Genomic DNA, 17,964 nt, shown 5'->3' on the forward strand with positions numbered 1-17,964 from the left:
TTAATTATTCTGTTATAGTTTTAGACTTCCAGGGGACTTCTTTTGACATGCTTAGCTCCTCTCTCCTCTCTCTTGTCATTTGTGTGCCTCCATGTCCCATAAATGCTTGTTACTAAGCTAGCTCTGGGGAGTTTTTCACTAGAGTCCTTATGTTTTTTTTTCGCCCAGCATGTTTCCTTGGATAAGGAAGGTACTAATATCATGGTTGATGCTAGGGCTGTACAATTTATTGCAACTTTATCTAAATCGCAATATGGACGCAGGGGGCGCAATATTTTGTAATGGCAAAATATGTGTCAAACCCTTCTGAATGAAGTATTTTGGTGCTGCAGAGACGTCCCGGCCTACAAGTCCTATTTTACAGACTAAAGAAAGAAATCTTACAGTTATTACAGATCCTCTTAAAAATGTATACTATAATCATTTTAATTTCTTTCATTGTTAATCATTTTCAATTAAAATGAGAATAATGATACAAAAAAGATAATTCCCTCCAACATTGTGAATCCTATTGCAATATCATTCAAAATAATCGCAATTAGACATTTCCCTCATATCGTGCAGCCCTAGTTGCAGCTGTCGCCGTGGTCCTGATGCTCGCCCTGCTATGCCCTGTTACACCCTGCTACGCTCTGCTGTGCCCTGCTATGCTCTGCCATGTCCTGCTCTGCTCTGCTGTGCCCTGTAATGCCCTGCAGTGCCCTGCTATGCCACAACTACTATTTCTAGTCACTGTTCTATTATCTTTTATTGTGACTGTTATTGCCACTATTCATCACACCCGGCCGTCAGACACCGCCTACCAAGAGCCTGGGTCTGTCCAAGGTTTCTTCCTAAAAGGGAGTTATTTCCTCGCCACTGTCTCACTAAATGCTTGCTCTTGGTGGAATTACTAGAATTGTTGGGTCCTTGTTAATTATAGACTGTGGTCTAGACCTCCTCTATCTGTAAAGTGTCTTGAGATAACTCTTGTTATGAATTGATACTATAAATAAAATTGAATTTTTTGGCAGCAGTTTAACTTGGTGTTTAATCAGAGATTCGACACACTGCATGAGAATCAGTATTTAATAAATGGCAATGGCTGTTGTCATTATGAGAGTTTTTTTGTTTGTTTCTCACTCAGCTCTTATGGTTTTGTACTGTCTGCAAGAGTCTTTTTAATTGAATGTAATTAAAAAGATGAGAAGGTATAATTATTACAACTGTTTGCTATTGTGAAGTGGTGAGTGGCTCACAGCAATTTAAGCAATTTTGTCTGCGGCTTTCGTTGGATATCTACTGTAGCTAGCATATGTTAGCACACACTGGCTTGTTTAATCTAAATTTTTTTATGAAACCAAATACATTTTACATTTAGCAGCAAAGGTTATGTTTATGTTTATTATTGTACAGATTATTATACAGAAACATCCAGAAAAGTAATGGAAAGTGCTACTGAGGAATCTATTACAAGTTAAATGGTAATTTCATGGTAATAAACTGGAAACAAAATGGACTTCATTTTACAGTCCAGTTTCAACTTGTTTAATGAGGATGGGGAAATTTATTTATGTTTTTCAATTATTTTGTGGAACCTTGACTGCACAAAGAAAGGGAGTAATCTATTGCAAGTTATGGTAATATCCTGTTAATAACCTGGAAACAAACAAGACTTCCTCATATTTTAAATCAAAGAAAGGATACATATGTTATGGTTTGGGTGGTCGCTTTTGTTTCTTTTTCTTCTTCATTGGTTTTTTCAAACCTGATTTTAGGACTTTGTGTAGCTTATTGGATCCCGTGTTTTTGTGGACTTTGTTTTTTGTTAATAAAGCCTTGTGAAGCTCTCTCACGCCTTCTGCCTTCTCTGCTTTACATCATCATCATAATATAGCCATTAATATCTTTATAAAACTAAGTAATTAATGGGAAAGTACTATCTAAATTTATATAAAGTACATAATAAAATGTGGGCAAAATTGTTACAAAAAAAAAACCTGGATAACAAAATTGGTACATTTTGTTGCTGGGTAATTGAGAGGCTATTTCTAAAGATTAGATGCCTATTTTCTTAGGAAGTAAACAATTGTATTACCATTAGTTATTACCATCCTAAGCCGGTCAGAACTATATGATAGTTTCATGAATTGATGAGTAAAACTTGAGGTTATACCTTGTACTTCAGCTGTAGTTTCTTGCTTATTACCAGTGGTAGTTACCTAATGTAATATTATTAGTATGTAAATACCAGGTAAATACTTGGTAATTATGGGACTGTAAAAGGAAGGGTTACCATATATTCAGCTGTGATAAGGTTGTGTGTAAAGCTCCTTTTGTATGAAAACATATATAACAGTATTTTCTTATTGCACAGGTGGTGCAGGGGTGTAGAAGATTAACTGAAAGTGGTTTGGAGCGTGCACTTGAAGAAGCGTGTCACTGAAGGAGTCTGCAGCAGCATGCGCCTCAGTGACAAGAAGCAGAGCGCACAGAGCAAAAGTCTGTTGTACTGCTGCGCGCAATCTCAACTTCATTACAATCCTCTTGTCAAAATGTTTTTTTCTACCACAAACGCAACCCTTGCCTTGGTTGAACTGGCCTTGGCTTGCTGGTCTGGTGAGTACGATTTACAGACTGCCAGGGTGGACAGATCATGCTCCGTCTGTGGGCTGCACACTGAATTGCAGGTATCCTCCTATGTCGGAATGTATTCTTCTGTCTCAATTCAATTATCTCAAATGTCAAATATCTATGTGTACATGTACATGTACATGTGCGTGTGTGAGGGTACAAGTGCATGATCAAAGATCAGTAATGATCAGTAATGTTTGGGTTTTGTTTTAGCCAGTGTTTCACATTAAAGCCACAGAAAACAAATCTGTTTGTAATATCAAAAATCCCATACTCTATAGAAAATATGTAGTGTAGACTATCATTACACATTGAAATAACTTTGAAGCAGCATTTAAGGTATTTTTACAGTTAAATAATCGGGGACAGGTTTGCAACATTAAAAAAAAACTGCCAACTGTCAAAATAGAGAAAACGTTTTAATATAATCTGTCTGAATGATACTGTCCAGATAAATATATAATAGGGACCGCTGAGGGAGGTAGCGTAATTTCTGAAGTCAAGTGGTCGGAGGCATTCTCAGCCATTCTGGGTCATTGGAGTTTCTATCCTCTTTTCCTTCCATGTTTTGACACGTTAATATTCACCATATGACCTGTCAGACCTATCACAGGCGCGCTTACTTTTTTTGCTTCTGTGGTGGGGGCAAACAGTGCCAGTTCTTTACCCTGTGCCTTGGCTCACACGTGCGACCAAACAGGCCTGTGTCAGGAACCAGAATCCACAAGCGGAGGCAACAACTTCAATAAGCATCTTCCCACGAAGCGCCGCTTAAAATATACAGTATATACTTTATTTAATCTGACATCCTCTTGATATAGTATAACTGAGGCAAAACAGACAGTGGGATTATTTGAAAATTACCTCTCATGACACTGGCTATCCTAAATTCTCCTGCACCTGCATGACTTAATATCATTTTCCATTCCAGATTTTGGAAATTTTAATACTGACTCAGGACAGCATCAACATTCATGAACAGATGACAGGAAAAGAGAATGGACTTTATTGTTTCCTGTCAGTTGTGGCCTGCTTTAGCCTGCAATAGTACAGCTCTCTGTATAATCGCTATTTTGTGTTGAAATTAATGAGAGGAAGGAAACAGTGGTGTGCAAGGTAACATTCCCATACCTTGAGGTACTTGACCAGTTTCTGGATCTGCCAGTATTCAGGCAGGTCTGTGTTACTCTCTGGACGGCGCTCCGGCTGCTCCTCCTCCTCCTCACTCTCAGATGAACTCTCACTGAAAGCTTCCATTGGCATGGATCCTGCTGGGGTCTTACTGAACGAAAAAAGAACAGATATAACCCTGTGCCTCAGACCCCAGATAACAATCTACAAAGGTGTGGGATAGTGTAACAACTAGACAATCCATGACCAGACAAAGGGATGGAATAGAAGATCATGAAATCTCTTTTTCCTGTGTTTTAAATTGAAAAACAGCATGGTCATCCCACACAAGGAGACCCATTAAGGATTTTGAAATGTGTCAAGTGTCAAGTTTGAACTTCCTCAGAATCTAAGCAGCAGGAAAATAAAGATTGGAATAATCCCACGGGGGAACTGGAGTCGTCATCATCATACACGCTACTGATGCTAACAGAAATGCAGATGGCTTTTTAAAGTTTCTTGATAAATATGAAAATTTGTCACTGTGGACCAATGAAATCTGGTACAAGTTCAAACGGGGCCCCTAAGGGACAGTTCCCATGTACATACAAATAGCATTTCCAGGGGCGCTTATTACAGTATATCTATGTCTATATAAGGGAGTATTTTCCAGGATGCAACATGAATCTTCACAAAGCTGCCACACTGTCCTGTGAGGTGTGCAGTCACGACTGTGACTGAATTAATGCACCATGGGCTATCTATTGCATGTTCTGTACACTAACTGATGAGCACCAAAGAACGTTACCAGTGAACTTGAGTCCTTAGCGATTCTGAGAAGCATTTAGCTCCTATCAGTTCCTAAATCGTGTCTCAGCTTGGCTCCTTCCCAGTTTGTCTAGCTAGTTTTGTGGAACTTTTTCTCTTTTGTCTTTGTCACCTGCTTGCTGTTTTCCTGGAATATTCAACATGGAATTGATCAACTGGTTGCTCAGCGCTATTGACAAGATTTTTTTCACCCAAACACGCTTCTCCGGGGGAGCTGTCCTGTCCGAGTGGAACATTCCCTGTAGGCTACGCTCTCGATTCCTGGGAGAATTGGCAAGCGGTCTGCCTGGATGTTCTGATTGTGAAAGATGATGAAGATATTTGGATAATTGGAATTCTGTTGGTGGGACTCCTGATCATCGGAGTTGGGGTCTCGCTGACTCACACCCTCCCAAGCCACCTCAAAAATTCCTTCATGTGTCCACATGAACTGTGTGTTGTCTTATGCTTTATGTTGTGTATTGTATATTGTTGTGTATGTAGCTGTCTGCATAAATCCTTTTCAGAGTGCGTGTGGCGGCGCTTTAAATAGCTGCGGCCCTGAGGCTCTACCTAAACTGCATTTTGTTGCATTGTACCTGTGCATGTGTAATGACAATAAAGTTGAATCTAATCTAATCTATAGACTCACTCCCTTTTCAGAAAAAGGAATAGTCCTAGATAGAATGATTCTGACAAAGGAGAACTAATTAGGGACACTTACGTTTTCTGGGAAGAAAGGCGTCCAGGTAAAGAGGACACAGAGAATTCTGCCTTTATCTTGTTCTTGGCTCCTGATCCCAGCTTTCTCTTCTGTATTTCACCAGACTTCTGCTCTCCAGAGGTCTTACTGGTTTTCTTCTCCTCAGCTTTACTATAATGATGCGAAATAAGAGTCATTATGCCTGCTTTTAGTTTTAAAAAAATAAGTTTTCTTAGTTTTATTATGCTTGGCTACAGTAGTTAGCAGTTGTACAGAAAAGTACAAGTTACAGTACTTGACGTGTTTATTTTTCAACTTTATCTCTTTGTCACCCTGAAAGTTGCAATGAAGGATAGTGCACAGTGACCTCCATGTTTACTTCCGTACGTCAGTGTGCTGCGTGTGACGTCTTTAGCGCATGCGGGTCACCTCATTAGGAAGACAGCCGGACATATAGTGCATGTGTGAGACAGACGGACGGACTGTTACTGCTCAGTAGAGGGGGAGCTGCCTAATGAGGGCTGAGCACAATACCATATGTGTCAAGGTCCCAGCTCAGCTTGTTAATCTAAAGTACTTTTACATTTAAGGTAAATAGAATACAAATAGTAATAGAAAGACAATTCTGAAGCATTGGGGAAGGGTTGCACTACTGGTGACACTTTTTAAAAGCAGTTTGGTGAATTATTTCATTGTGACTGTTCAAAAAGATGAGAACAACCTAATGATAGCAGCTGGAGAATATTTTGTCTGTTACAGTCAAAGGGAAAGAAAGAACTTCAGTACAGTGGCTAATATTTGCAGGTTACACTTTCCACTAAAAATTTCACTCAGCATTTAGCTCCTATCAGAGACTTACTCCCTTTCAGAAAAAGAAATAGTCCTATATAGAATGATTCTGACAAAGTAGAACTGATTTGGGACACTTACATTTTCTGGGAGGAAAGGGGTCCGGGGAAAGAGGACACAGACAATTCTGCTTTCATTTTGCTCTTTGCTTCGGATCCCAGCTCTCTCTTCTGTATTTCACCAGACTTCTGCTCTCCAGAGCTCTTACTGGCTTTCTTTTCCTCAGCTTTACTATAATGATGTCAAATAAGAGTCATTATGCCTGCTTTTACTTTTTTTTTAAAGAAGAAAAAAAAAGATACTTTTCAAGCATAATCATAATTTAATGATTTGAGACAAGGGTGTCCCAACATGAGCAGATACTGGCTCGTACACTGTAAGGAAGTTATTCGTGGTAGCAGGGGAAAGCTGGGGGAAAGGCAATATTATCAGAGAAACACTCCATAAACTGTTTTGTAGATGATACCCAAATATGAGAGTCTCCAAAAGTAGAGAGGAAGCCAGAGCCTTCAGCTACCAGGCTCATCTCCTGTGAAACCAGCTCCTAGTTTTGGTTTGGGAGATAGACACTGTCTCCAAATATAGGAGTTAGCTTAAAATGCTTCTATTTCATAAAGGTTATACTTAGGTTTGCATTAGACCAGTCCTTAGTTGTCCTGCTATAGGCTTAGACTAGTGGGCAACCTCCTAACACACTGAGCTCCTCTCTCCTCTCTCTCACTCTTCATCTCTGCATTCGCGTCCCATTAAAGTAATATTATGAAAAAAAATTACTTTTTTTCTGGGATTTGGGGTGTTATTTTGTGTCTCTGGTGCTTCCACACACATACAAACTTGTTCACCACAATTTATAAAAGAACTACTTCCATGTCCCTGTTCTGCAGGTATTCCACAAGTGCCCCTTGTTTAGAAGAAGTCTCCCAGCTAATCATGCCTTGGACTGACCAAAGTTGTAAAAAAGTTACCGAGCTGATGTGAGCCTTACCTACCTACTGCGCATGTGCAACTCCAAAGAAAGATAGTATAGAAGTGAAATGTCTCACTCTGTAACTAAAAAAAGTTAGATGTCTCACTCCGTAGCTAAAACAGAGACCCAAACACACAGGGTACAAACAGGATCTGCAGCAATGTGCAATACAACAAAAGTGTGTCAAGGTCCCAGCTCAGCTTGTTAATCTAAAGTACTTTTACATTCAAGGTAAATAGAATACAAATAGTAATAGAAAGACAATTCTGAAGCATTGGGGAAAGGTTGCACTAATGGTGACACTTTTTAAAAGCAGTTTGGTGAATTTTTCATTGTGACTGTTCAAAAAGATGAGGGGAAAAAAATAGAAATTATGAATATTGTAAAATGCAAATTATGAAAATGTTTACACTCAATATTGGAATGTTACTTAACTAGTAACAGGCTGTGTATCAGAAGCAATATTTACATCTGTGAAAATATGAAAATGGTTTTGTGTTTAGAAAGCCACAGGCCAACCTAATGATAGCAGCTGGAGAATATTTTGTCCGTTACAGCCAAAGGGAAAGAAAAAACTTCAGTACAGTGGCTAATATGTGCAGGTTAAACTTTCCACTACAAATTTCACTCAGCATTTAGCTCCTATCAGTTCCTAAATCTTGAACAGACTCACTCGCTTTTCAGAAAAAGAAATAGTCCTGTATAGAAGGATTATGACTAAGGAGAACTGATTTGGGACACCTATATTTTCTGGGAGGAAAGTCGTCCGGGGAAAGAGGACACAGAGAATTCTGCTTTTATTTTGCTCTTGGCTCCTGGTACCAAGTTTTCCTGTATTTCACCAGACTTCTTCTCTCTAGAGCTCTTACTGGGTTTGTTTTCCTCAGCTTTACTATAATGACGTGGAATAAGAGTCATTATGCCTGCTTCTATTTTGAAAATGATTATTTTTCTAACATAATCATTATTTAACAATTCAAGACAAGGGGGTTCAGCTGGCATTTTTTTTTAGCAATTGAGATACTTTTATCTTGAGCCAGTTTCTCTCTTTCTTCAAATGGGTATAGTTATCACAAGGTACAGCTGCAACAGCTCAGCTCTTGCTAGATCTATTTATCAATCAAAGACCATATGTGACAAAGCTTTTGGGGATTTTTTTTCCCCTAACATTTCTGTCTGTAATTGGGCAGAAAAAGTTTCCACACCGTGAACGTATCCATTAACTTAGATCATTGTGTATTAAGGAATATTTTCACTTGCCCTAAAATGTATAAACCATATAACCATATCTTTATGTGGGACAGCTGGCAGACTCACTGAGGACGAAGGCTTGGCATCACTGTCATGTAGAGCTCATCGCCCCAATAAGAGGGATTCCCACTTTGCACAGTACGTGGTGGCTAGAAGATATTTCAGGAAACATCTTAGGTAAGGAATCACCACATACCCACATGAAGACAAGAGAGCAAAATTCCTCCATCTTGGACATAGTTCATATTTCTTCTCGTGGCCTGCCTTGTTCGGCCTGTGTTGTTGCCTCGCCTCTTCATGCACATTCTTTTCCTGTTGCTCGTAAGACCTCTGGGGTTGGCCTTGTTCCTCCACATCAACCAATTCCACATGCTGGATCTTTTGTGTTGATGGAAGTTCTTCAACTGCAAAATCCTGTTGGTAAGTGGAAAAAGACAGACTGGAGGGTGAGGAGAAAGATCTCTTTCAATTCGCACCACCATTGTGACATACACAATACTTTTTGTTTGGAAAACCATGTGTACTGTTTATTTTATGCTTATTAAAAAAAATAGTAACTCTGATTTTTACCTTCCTGTGAAGCTAAATGATATTTTCCACCTATGATTATTATCATTATTATTTGATACCATTATTTGAGACATATTACATATTAATGTCAGACAAAGCTATTGAACTCCAAGAAGAGGCATATAAAAACTACATAGCAGTATCTGTGACACATGAAAAAAATAAAATCCACATAAAAGCCCTTTCTCAACAATAAGCAGACCTACATAACAATTTGGTCTATATAAAGGCATTGGAATAAAATAACCCTTTCCCAATGCTTTACTCAGCAGAGGTTCTCCTCTTCTAATTGGCTGAACAATATCAAAAAAGTTTATTGTTTCTGTACATTTCTCCACCTAAAAACTTGCAGCTTGGCACAGACAAAGTAATGCCTTTGTGTCACTGTTATTCAGGTTTTTTTCTGAAGTTTTGAAGGTCTTTATACCAAACTTTACAACCTATATATGAATGCCAAAAAGACACATACGAAGGGTTTTCAGGCAGGAGAATTTTTAATCACAGACACCTGCTGTGCAGAAATAGACTGTCATTGGTTGTTAGGGGCTCAACATTTTTAAGGGCAGGGAAAAAGAATTAAGATCTATTCCTATGGCTTGTGTTCGCGCACAAGCTGGAGCCAAGCAGGCTGAATTACTTTTCCAAAGACTTGTTTTTCATAAAACTTGTGACCTGCTTTTGGAAACATACAAGTCAATTCACCCAGCCACAGACCCACAGTCTCACTTTATTAGACTTACCAACCTTTAATTTTAATATATGTGAAATGGACAAAGTACATGCACCGAATACACAAAAGGGAACACTTGACATTAATGACATGCCACAGTATAAAAAACTATTACAGGTGCCTTTCTGCATCTGAAAAGACTACATGCCTGGAAACAAATGCTCTGTTAAGTAGGGCTGACGCCCTAATTTCTAAGTATAAGTAAAAGATTAGTCATTAAAACTTTACTTGATCTGACTGTTAAAACCTAAACTCCAACTATTTACATGTGTTTAGGGTAGACTTATTTCTAATTACTTGATTAATACTGATGGAAAATCAGTGGGGCAGCAAAACTTAAGCCATTGGCCATCAAACATCTGTCAGTGGCAAGATTCAAACCGTCTCTACTGACTGATTATGACAGTGAGGCAGTCTATATTAATTTCAGGATGTGAATAATGAAAACAAATCTACAACCCAGGGAGTGCTCTTCAGTGAGTGTCTTGTGCATGCAAATACACCACATGTCCAATTTCCAATCATGCTGTGATGTCAAAACGAATCCACAACACTGAACAGAGAAGGCGAGTCTGCTTCCTCCCTGTGTTGCAGCCCTGGTCTCCTTTGGCTGCCTCTGCTCATTTGATTGAGGCTGTCTAATCTAATAGAACTGCTAAAAAAGTCCCTGCTTCCTCACTTTGGAAACAAGCAGATATGTTTGGAGATTAGGTGTTGTTATCTTTGGCTATCCCCTTCCAAGTTTGAGCTCTCTGCATTGCAATCAAGGAACTGAGCCAGAGCTATACGAGATTGTGTTTCTGATGGACACTGCTGTTATTGCTCTCTCAAATTAACACGGGAATGGATCATATCCACAAGAGTGACTGCAATAACTTAATATCTCAGACATAGAATGCATAATGTACTACTTGATTGCTGTCGTCAGCAATCAATCAAATACATTTCCAAGCAACGCATTTTGAAGTTGACCCCATCATATGAAGGTGAATAGCCCAAATAGAGGCAAAGAGCAGTAAGAGTAAAACAAAAGTTCAGGACACGGCGAGGCGCATATCAAAGAAGTTAAAGAATCCAGAAGAAAAAGACCTTGACGATGATTTGTGCCTCCACAAACTGCTTCACAGCAATTTTTACTGCAGCTGTCCATCATTTTTAGATTGTTCAGACTTAAAGCATCAATCTTCACACAGGACTCGTAAAACATAAAGGCCTGAATGTCTTTTTTGACACGCTTCAGGCTGGCACTATTTATTGGTTTATTAAAGTCCTCACAAATCCCATTCCAGCCTACTCTTTAGACCAAAACAACTTCACAGATGTAATGGAAGCGCTATTTTATTATGTACACTGTACAAGTCATGTTTTTATTAAATTTTCAACCAAATTCAAAGCAACCTTTTGAATTGTCGCAAAAAAGAAATGCATATTAGGCGCGTTACAATCAACTGGTTTGGAGTAAATAATAAGCTACAGAAAGGCTAGTTTCATCGGAAGGTTTACATTTTATAATATGACACCATGATACTGGGGCTAAATAAAAAGTCAGGTCAACAAAGTTATTACATTTCCTCCTAAGGGGAACATGAATGTTTGTAACAGTCACCGGTTAAGTAAACATTTGCTGGTGGCGCTAGAGAAAAAAATCGAGTAATTAGGCTTTATCCTCCAAGGACCATGAATGTATGCTAAAATGCCAGACAATCCATCCAATTATTCTTGAGATATTTCAGTCTGGACCAACGTGGTGGACTAGCTGTCCGACATTACAGTCCAGATATTCATAGATAGAGCCATGCTGTTAGCGTGGCTAACAAAAAGGTTTGCGCCTTAATAGGCTGTTAAAGACAATTTACACTAATGTACAGCAGTGAGTGTACAAAACAATCCTAGGATGGAAGATTCCATGGAACAATTCAATAGGCAGGCACTTCACATGCAATATACAGTAGTTCTGAGAAATCATTTTGAAAATTCATCTCTGTAAATGCTATTACCCAGACACTTTTAATTCTTTCTTTGATAGCAAAAATTGCATAAACACATTCTGAATCAAATATACACTTTATATTACTAAGATTGAGATTATGGCTAAAAAACAAAACAAATCTAATTAATTTTTTTTTTATAGATGCTTTTTTATAGATACAAGATCAATACAAAGTAGGCAGTGAGCAGTAAGTGGTCATTAAATGCTTTGATAATGCCAAATTTTCCAAGAAAAAAAAAAGATCATATTTTAAATGATTAACAGATTGTTGGGTGCAGCTGGAATCTATTATTGAAGCAATCTGTTTTGTCGTAAAATTACTAAAGCAGGAAATAGCACTACTGAAAAGATCACGCATATTTCACTGTCTGGAATTGAGCCTGTGTGTCTGTCTGTCCGTCTGTCTGTCATGGCTGTGTGTGTTGAAAGGGTGGGTGGCAGGTGGGATGTAGCTGTGCTGTTTTGATGTTGCAACAGGAAGAACATCGGTTTCAGGAATTTTTCAACAGAGTGACAATCAGACACTAGCTCACCAGTGTGGAACAGCGCAGACACTGATTACACAATCCTAACTCTGTTTACGTATATGAGTCACACAGCATCAGGGATCAAATCAAAGGTTTAGGGAGAAGGACCTTGTTGATGGGACAAAGAGGTACTTCAACACCCACACAGCCTTAAAAATTCAGGGCTAGAAAAAGGAGGTCTTAATGTGTTGATGATAATTGCATCTGCCTGTAATTCACTGTACCTGCATGTTTATGTTTTCAGTAAAATGTGGAGATCTGCTCTTCAAAAGTGTTACCAGGTCTTTGTACATATCACTTGTTTGCTCATAGCCACTCTCCTCCTCCTCGTGTTTTATGCCCTGTGAAAACAAAGTGAAAAACAGCTTCATTAATTCTAAAAACCACAATTATAATGTGACCCACATGTCAGCTAGAATAGCTGAGGTTAGAAGGCTCAGAGTATCTTCTGGCAGCCTAAAAGAGGAAGTGTAAAACCATGTAAACCGCTAAATTAGGTCTAAGACACTACTGCTCTTTGAGGTTTTATTTGCATCAATGTCACCCATTCAGTTTAAGGTTGAAGTTTTTCACCTTGGTCCAACCATTTCCAGGTGAAGAAACAGTGGCAGGAAACCTATGGCTTGTCAGCAATGTCATTGAAAGAGTGAAAGGTGCTGCAGCATGCAAAATCCTCTCTAAGAAATGATTGCAAACACATTCAGAAAGATTCCTGGAATTTGGTAAGTATTTGGAAGCTTTCTATTTAACAGTGGACTTAGGCTACATTTACATTGCTACGTTTTGGTTTTTAAGCAAAGATTTTGATCCAAAAGCAATCTCCCTGCACATTTTAGCTCCAGTAGAAGAACTAATCTCTGTTAAAACCACTTATCTCATGAACATTCTCGTATACTGGCCATGGATGTGCCATTATAAAAAGGAGGCAACATGTATATGCGTTAGTTGCTTAGTCTCAAAGACCAAGATGTCATGACCTAATTGAGCGTCAAAACGTTGGCATCCGTGTTGGTGTTGCCAAAGGTCTGCGTTTGCGGCAGAATGCAACACAACCCCAGCGATTCCAAACAAAGAGAGGGGTAGAAGTGTTTTTAAATTTCTTCAGTTTATGGGTTGGGAAACGCCAGAGCAGTGTGAATGCAAGGTGTAAACGTAGCAAAAGATATTCATTTTTAAAACCCAAATTCAGCAATGTCAATGTAACCTTAGGGACTTTCGATGGACAGTTAAAAGTCAGCCGTAATTTTGTTTTGACCAGACTAGACAAATGTGCGATATATTGATGAGATCGATATAATCTATTTTAAAAGTTTCAGTTACTGATTTGTCAACTGGTCATAGGTAAAAACATTGTCCTGTTCTATTATGTTAAGAATCTTTTAACAGCAACAGAAAACATTACATTTTGTTGTTGTCTAGTGATAGTCAACAACAAACTTGTTGTATTGCAAACTTGTATCTGCAACTGTAACCTTATTGGTAATCTGCTCTTAATGACTGCACATGCCAGAGTCTAAAGATGTTGGATGAAGCATACCACTGTGCTCTAGGTTTTATTACTGGGTGTAGCTATCTTGTAGACCACTGTACTTTGTTTTAACACCCCTTCCAGCTGGAATAACGTACAGAGGGATTTACAAATGTCAGAAGAGATTAGTCTTGGTACACTCGAGTGAGCTTTAAAGGATCTGAAAAATAACACTCTTGGTCAATGCCTTTGCTACTTGATGTATTCTTTTTAATTTTATGTTACTATTTTTTGGAAACTCATTTCTGTTTATGCATTTGTAACTGCATATTTTTCTACACACCTCCTTTGTAGTGACAATTGCATTAGTTTGTTTATGTTGTTGTTGTTGATTCATTGCTGTAACCATGTTTTTATGACCTCGTGGCCAGGTCACTCTTGAAAAAGAGATTTTAATCTCAATAAAGCTTTACCTGGTTAAACAAAGGAACATTTTTAAGTCAATCAAATAGAGAATGACAGCAGCTTCAAAACATGTGTTTTTAATTTTGGTAGATATCGGATATTGTTTAAATTATGATCACAGATCATGTGTTTTCAAACTTCTCATAATTACAGAGATTAACATGATATTGCTAAACTATAGGAGAATTGTACTGTTTGATACTGAATAGTATGTTGGTTGTCAAACTTAACAGCTGTGTGGTTTAATCAGTAATGTATCTAGCTAATTAATGGCTTGAGAGACAGCTATAGTGGTGACATGTATTCGTTGCTTTCCTGCTTTCCCTGGAATACATGCTGGGATAAACAGATATACATATAGAAGTTGATATTATTGATTCATCATAAATAATTGAGACCATTTAACTGAACTGTGTGGTTTGTTGCTATAAAGTTGGTATTGTAAAAGTGGTTTGGGAGGAGGATACACACAGTAACACACGTAAGGATACACACAGTATGTGTACATTTGGTATGATATGTATCTTACACTCAAGATGTATGATTCAAGAAAAGTATTAAGGAAATTATATTATGAATATTTTCAAAATCACTGTAGCACTACATACCAAAAATACAGAGGTGAATTCGCCACTTAACTGACTGTACAATGATGAATTGACCTTTCAGAAAATACTTTCCAGAAGGTAACCTCCCTGAACATTTCCTCAAACAGAAAAAGGAACTAATATTATGTTGAATGTTGCAGCTGATGTAGTCCACAGTGCTTTATCTTTCTAGCCTTACCCCATTGAGAAAAACTCCAGCAGTGCTGCAGGTGATGTAAAGGGTCTCAGTGTCACAAGGCTCAATCACAAGGTAACAAATCTCACCATGCATCTGTCTCCACAGAGGGGAGCGGCAGCCATTTGAAAATATATAATCTAAAAAGAAAAAAGAAAAAAAAAGGGGGGGGGGGGGGAGTTGGCAATTATAATAGCGATGCAGCCAGCGAGCAACAACAACGATGTCTCCAAAGTAGGAAGGAAAGCAGTGGAGCAAAAGAGAAATCATCGCAAATGCCTGGACTGCTAAAGAGGATAACATAGCACTCCAAGGAGTACAGGTCTGAGGCATGAACCTAGGGTAGAGATATAGTTTCACTTGCAATTTAAATCATCCACAAAAAACAGAGCCATTTAATAAATCATATTTTAAGGCTGGTTGTGAGAGTATTTCCATACACTGACAATTCAACATGAGATATGGGGACTGGTTTTACCTATCAGTGTGCACATGCTTTGTTGTGATCAAAACCCTACATAGAAGCAAAAAATTGATAAACTGACTAACACCTTGGTTAACTGGAATCACAGAAATCTAAAACAGATATAATGACTTCCATGTCTTTTGTAGGGGCAGAAAACAGGCTTTTTATTCTTTGGAACATCCAGCATTAGTGTTAAAAGCAATTGCTTTCATTGCAACCCAGTAAATGTGGAAATAATTCAAACCTGATGTGTATCGAACCAACTTCAACACCCTCTTTTCCCCTTCACTGCAGAACTTTTTCAACAACTCCACTTCATTCTTCACTGCGGTGGGGTCCAGACTGACTTGTCTGTAATGAAAATGTAGAAAAGCAAAACAAACATCCAATTTATCTCATTCATTCATGGGTTCTTCTGCCTATTCCAAAAACATCCACATTTCACAGTGAAACTGTTTAGGTCTGAGTAAATAAGCATAGTTGTGAAGGACGGATAGATAATCAGAATGAATGCTGAGAGTGCTGGAGATACAAGAAGCACCTACCCAGCTATCTCTTTGAGGCACTTGCTGATGAGCTGGTTGTCCATATTTTGAAGCAAGAGGAACAGCTTGACCTTAACCTCCGGGTCCTTGCCTTGATCTTTCTCTTTCACTTTGTCTACCAAACGTAGTACATCTGTATGGGCATCTTCTTTCTCCAGGGTGCTAACAAAGCTGGGACCAAGAATCTTAACCACGGGGTCTTTATTTTCTGAGCAATGAAAGAGGTTAGTCTTAGCAAATCTTCAGATTCAGATGCTGATCATAAATTCATTTTGAACCTACAAAACGGCAGGCCTCGTGAGCACTGTATTCTTTTCCACAACATTTTTTTCTGGAAATTCATGATATATTCTTATTACCTTACTTGTTTCTTTTTGGCAGTGCTCCTAAAGAAAATACATATCCTATACAGAATTACCAATGGCAGCATAATTGGATGGTTGTAGAGAATAACTAGGACAAACAAATCAAGCCTGTGGGTTATGGAGGTATGCTGGTGGCTGGACTACTTAGGATGCAAATTTGATTCAAATCTTATCCTGTGGTCATCATGCTTACCTTCTAGACATGCTTGAATCTCTTCCAGCTTCTTATCATCTGCCAGATGAACTAGTTTAGAGAGCTGGCTGAAGCTGCGTACATAAACAGTAGGAGGGGAGAGCTGCAACAATGGATGCCCTTCATAGTCTTTCTCGTGGGACTGTACATCTGAATCACTGAGGAGAATTTGTTTTTAATACTTCAGTGTTATTCACATTATACCTTTTTGTATTAGACAATAAATGTTAAAACATTAAAGGAAGATCAGTCTGTATTTTTGTACTTCTCCACTTCCGAGCTAGAGATAAAAAGCTAACCACAAACTGAAAGTAGACCAGAACTGATGAAATAAAATGGAATGTAATCAGTCTAACTGAAGCTGAAAAACAAATTAATTATAGCCTACTGTTTAAATGTAGCTATGGTAAAATACATCTGGACACTATGGTGACAGCATATCCTGCACAGACACGTAATACTGAAAGCAATGGCCAACCAGCCGCCTGCCTCATGATTAAACCAACCTGATGTCGTAGTCTGTTTTGAAATCAGATACCACTAAAGTGGTACTCCAATGGAGGGGCTCCTCAAACACATGCTCTGCCTCCTGTGGGTGTTGGGAGCTGAACTGCTCCACAAAGTGCAGGATTTCTTTCAACAAGAACCGATTCATTGGCGTGAACTCAAGTTTGCCAGTACCAGAGCTGGCCGTGGTCCACTGGGCTGCCCTTGTCAGTGATGACCCCATAGCACCGGCTGGGATATTCTTAAACTAAAAATAAAAACAACATTATCTTAAACAGTGTGTGGCTTAATAAGGGTTCATTTAATGCTTTACTTTACCCAAATTTTATCAACTTTGAGCTTGGAATGGCCCCATTTTAAGAAAAGGCCATGTAAGATTTGAGAAACGTTTGTTCAATATATGTCAGAGATAAAACAATCAATTAATTGATTCTCTGATCAACACAAAAAGGAATTAGCAACTACTTTCATTATATATTTTAATATTATATAGATCAATAATAAATCAACTGTGATTTTCTTTGTCTTATGTGATAGTAAACTGAATACATTTTGGGTTTAAGACCTTTTGGTCAGACAAAACTAGCTATGATGTCATTTTCGGCTTAAGAGAATTGTGATGGTAATTTTTTACTATTTTCCTGTTAAAAGCTCAAATAATTCATTGAGAAAAGAATTGTCAGTTGTCGTACGTGCTATGATGTGATTTTTTATTTATTTATTTTACATAATTTTTACTGTTTTTATTGATCCCCAGTGCGGAAGCTACAATCATAGCACAGCTTCAATAATGTTGTACTACTGTAAGGGACATTTGTTTTGGCCTGACGAGAATAGCAGAGACAAGAACCTGGCTGCCTGCATGTACTGAGGCAGTCAGACCGGCCAAATACATCCTCCAGAGGAAGGTCGCATCACTACTACGCCCTCTCTTGGCAAAAGACAAATCTCCAAGCTTTTACTTTAAACAACCGTTTTACACTCACCGGCCACTTTATTAGGTACACCTGTCCAACTGCTCGTTAACACTTAATTTCTAAGCAGCCAATCAGATG

At 38.4% G+C, this 17,964-nt stretch overlaps 1 protein-coding gene across 5 annotated transcripts in view; it reads right to left on the reverse strand.

Moving 5' to 3' along the window:
* armc4 (armadillo repeat containing 4) overlaps positions 1-17,964 on the reverse strand; it is a 55,539-nt gene that overhangs the window by 34,788 nt on the left and 2,787 nt on the right. The window contains exons 2-12 of one of the 5 annotated variants that reach the window (XM_034862349.1): positions 16,909-17,156; positions 16,403-16,560; positions 15,845-16,052; positions 15,544-15,650; positions 14,837-14,973; positions 12,342-12,458; positions 8,497-8,714; positions 7,795-7,941; positions 6,164-6,313; positions 5,255-5,404; positions 3,745-3,895 (exon numbers count right to left, since the gene is read on the reverse strand). In XM_034862349.1, coding sequence (XP_034718240.1) covers positions 3,745-3,895; positions 5,255-5,404; positions 6,164-6,313; positions 7,795-7,941; positions 8,497-8,714; positions 12,342-12,458; positions 14,837-14,973; positions 15,544-15,650; positions 15,845-16,052; positions 16,403-16,560; positions 16,909-17,132 — 1,767 coding nt within the window. In that variant the 5' untranslated portion in view covers positions 17,133-17,156. The remainder of the gene's footprint in view (positions 1-3,744; positions 3,896-5,254; positions 5,405-6,163; positions 6,314-7,794; positions 7,942-8,496; positions 8,715-12,341; positions 12,459-14,836; positions 14,974-15,543; positions 15,651-15,844; positions 16,053-16,402; positions 16,561-16,908; positions 17,157-17,964) is intronic. The other 4 variants (XM_034862353.1, XM_034862352.1, XM_034862350.1 and 1 more) reach the window with 4 other exon arrangements.

The sequence above is a fragment of the Etheostoma cragini genome, chromosome 22 (assembly GCF_013103735.1).
Source record: "Etheostoma cragini isolate CJK2018 chromosome 22, CSU_Ecrag_1.0, whole genome shotgun sequence".
Taxonomy (NCBI): domain Eukaryota; kingdom Metazoa; phylum Chordata; class Actinopteri; order Perciformes; family Percidae; genus Etheostoma; species Etheostoma cragini.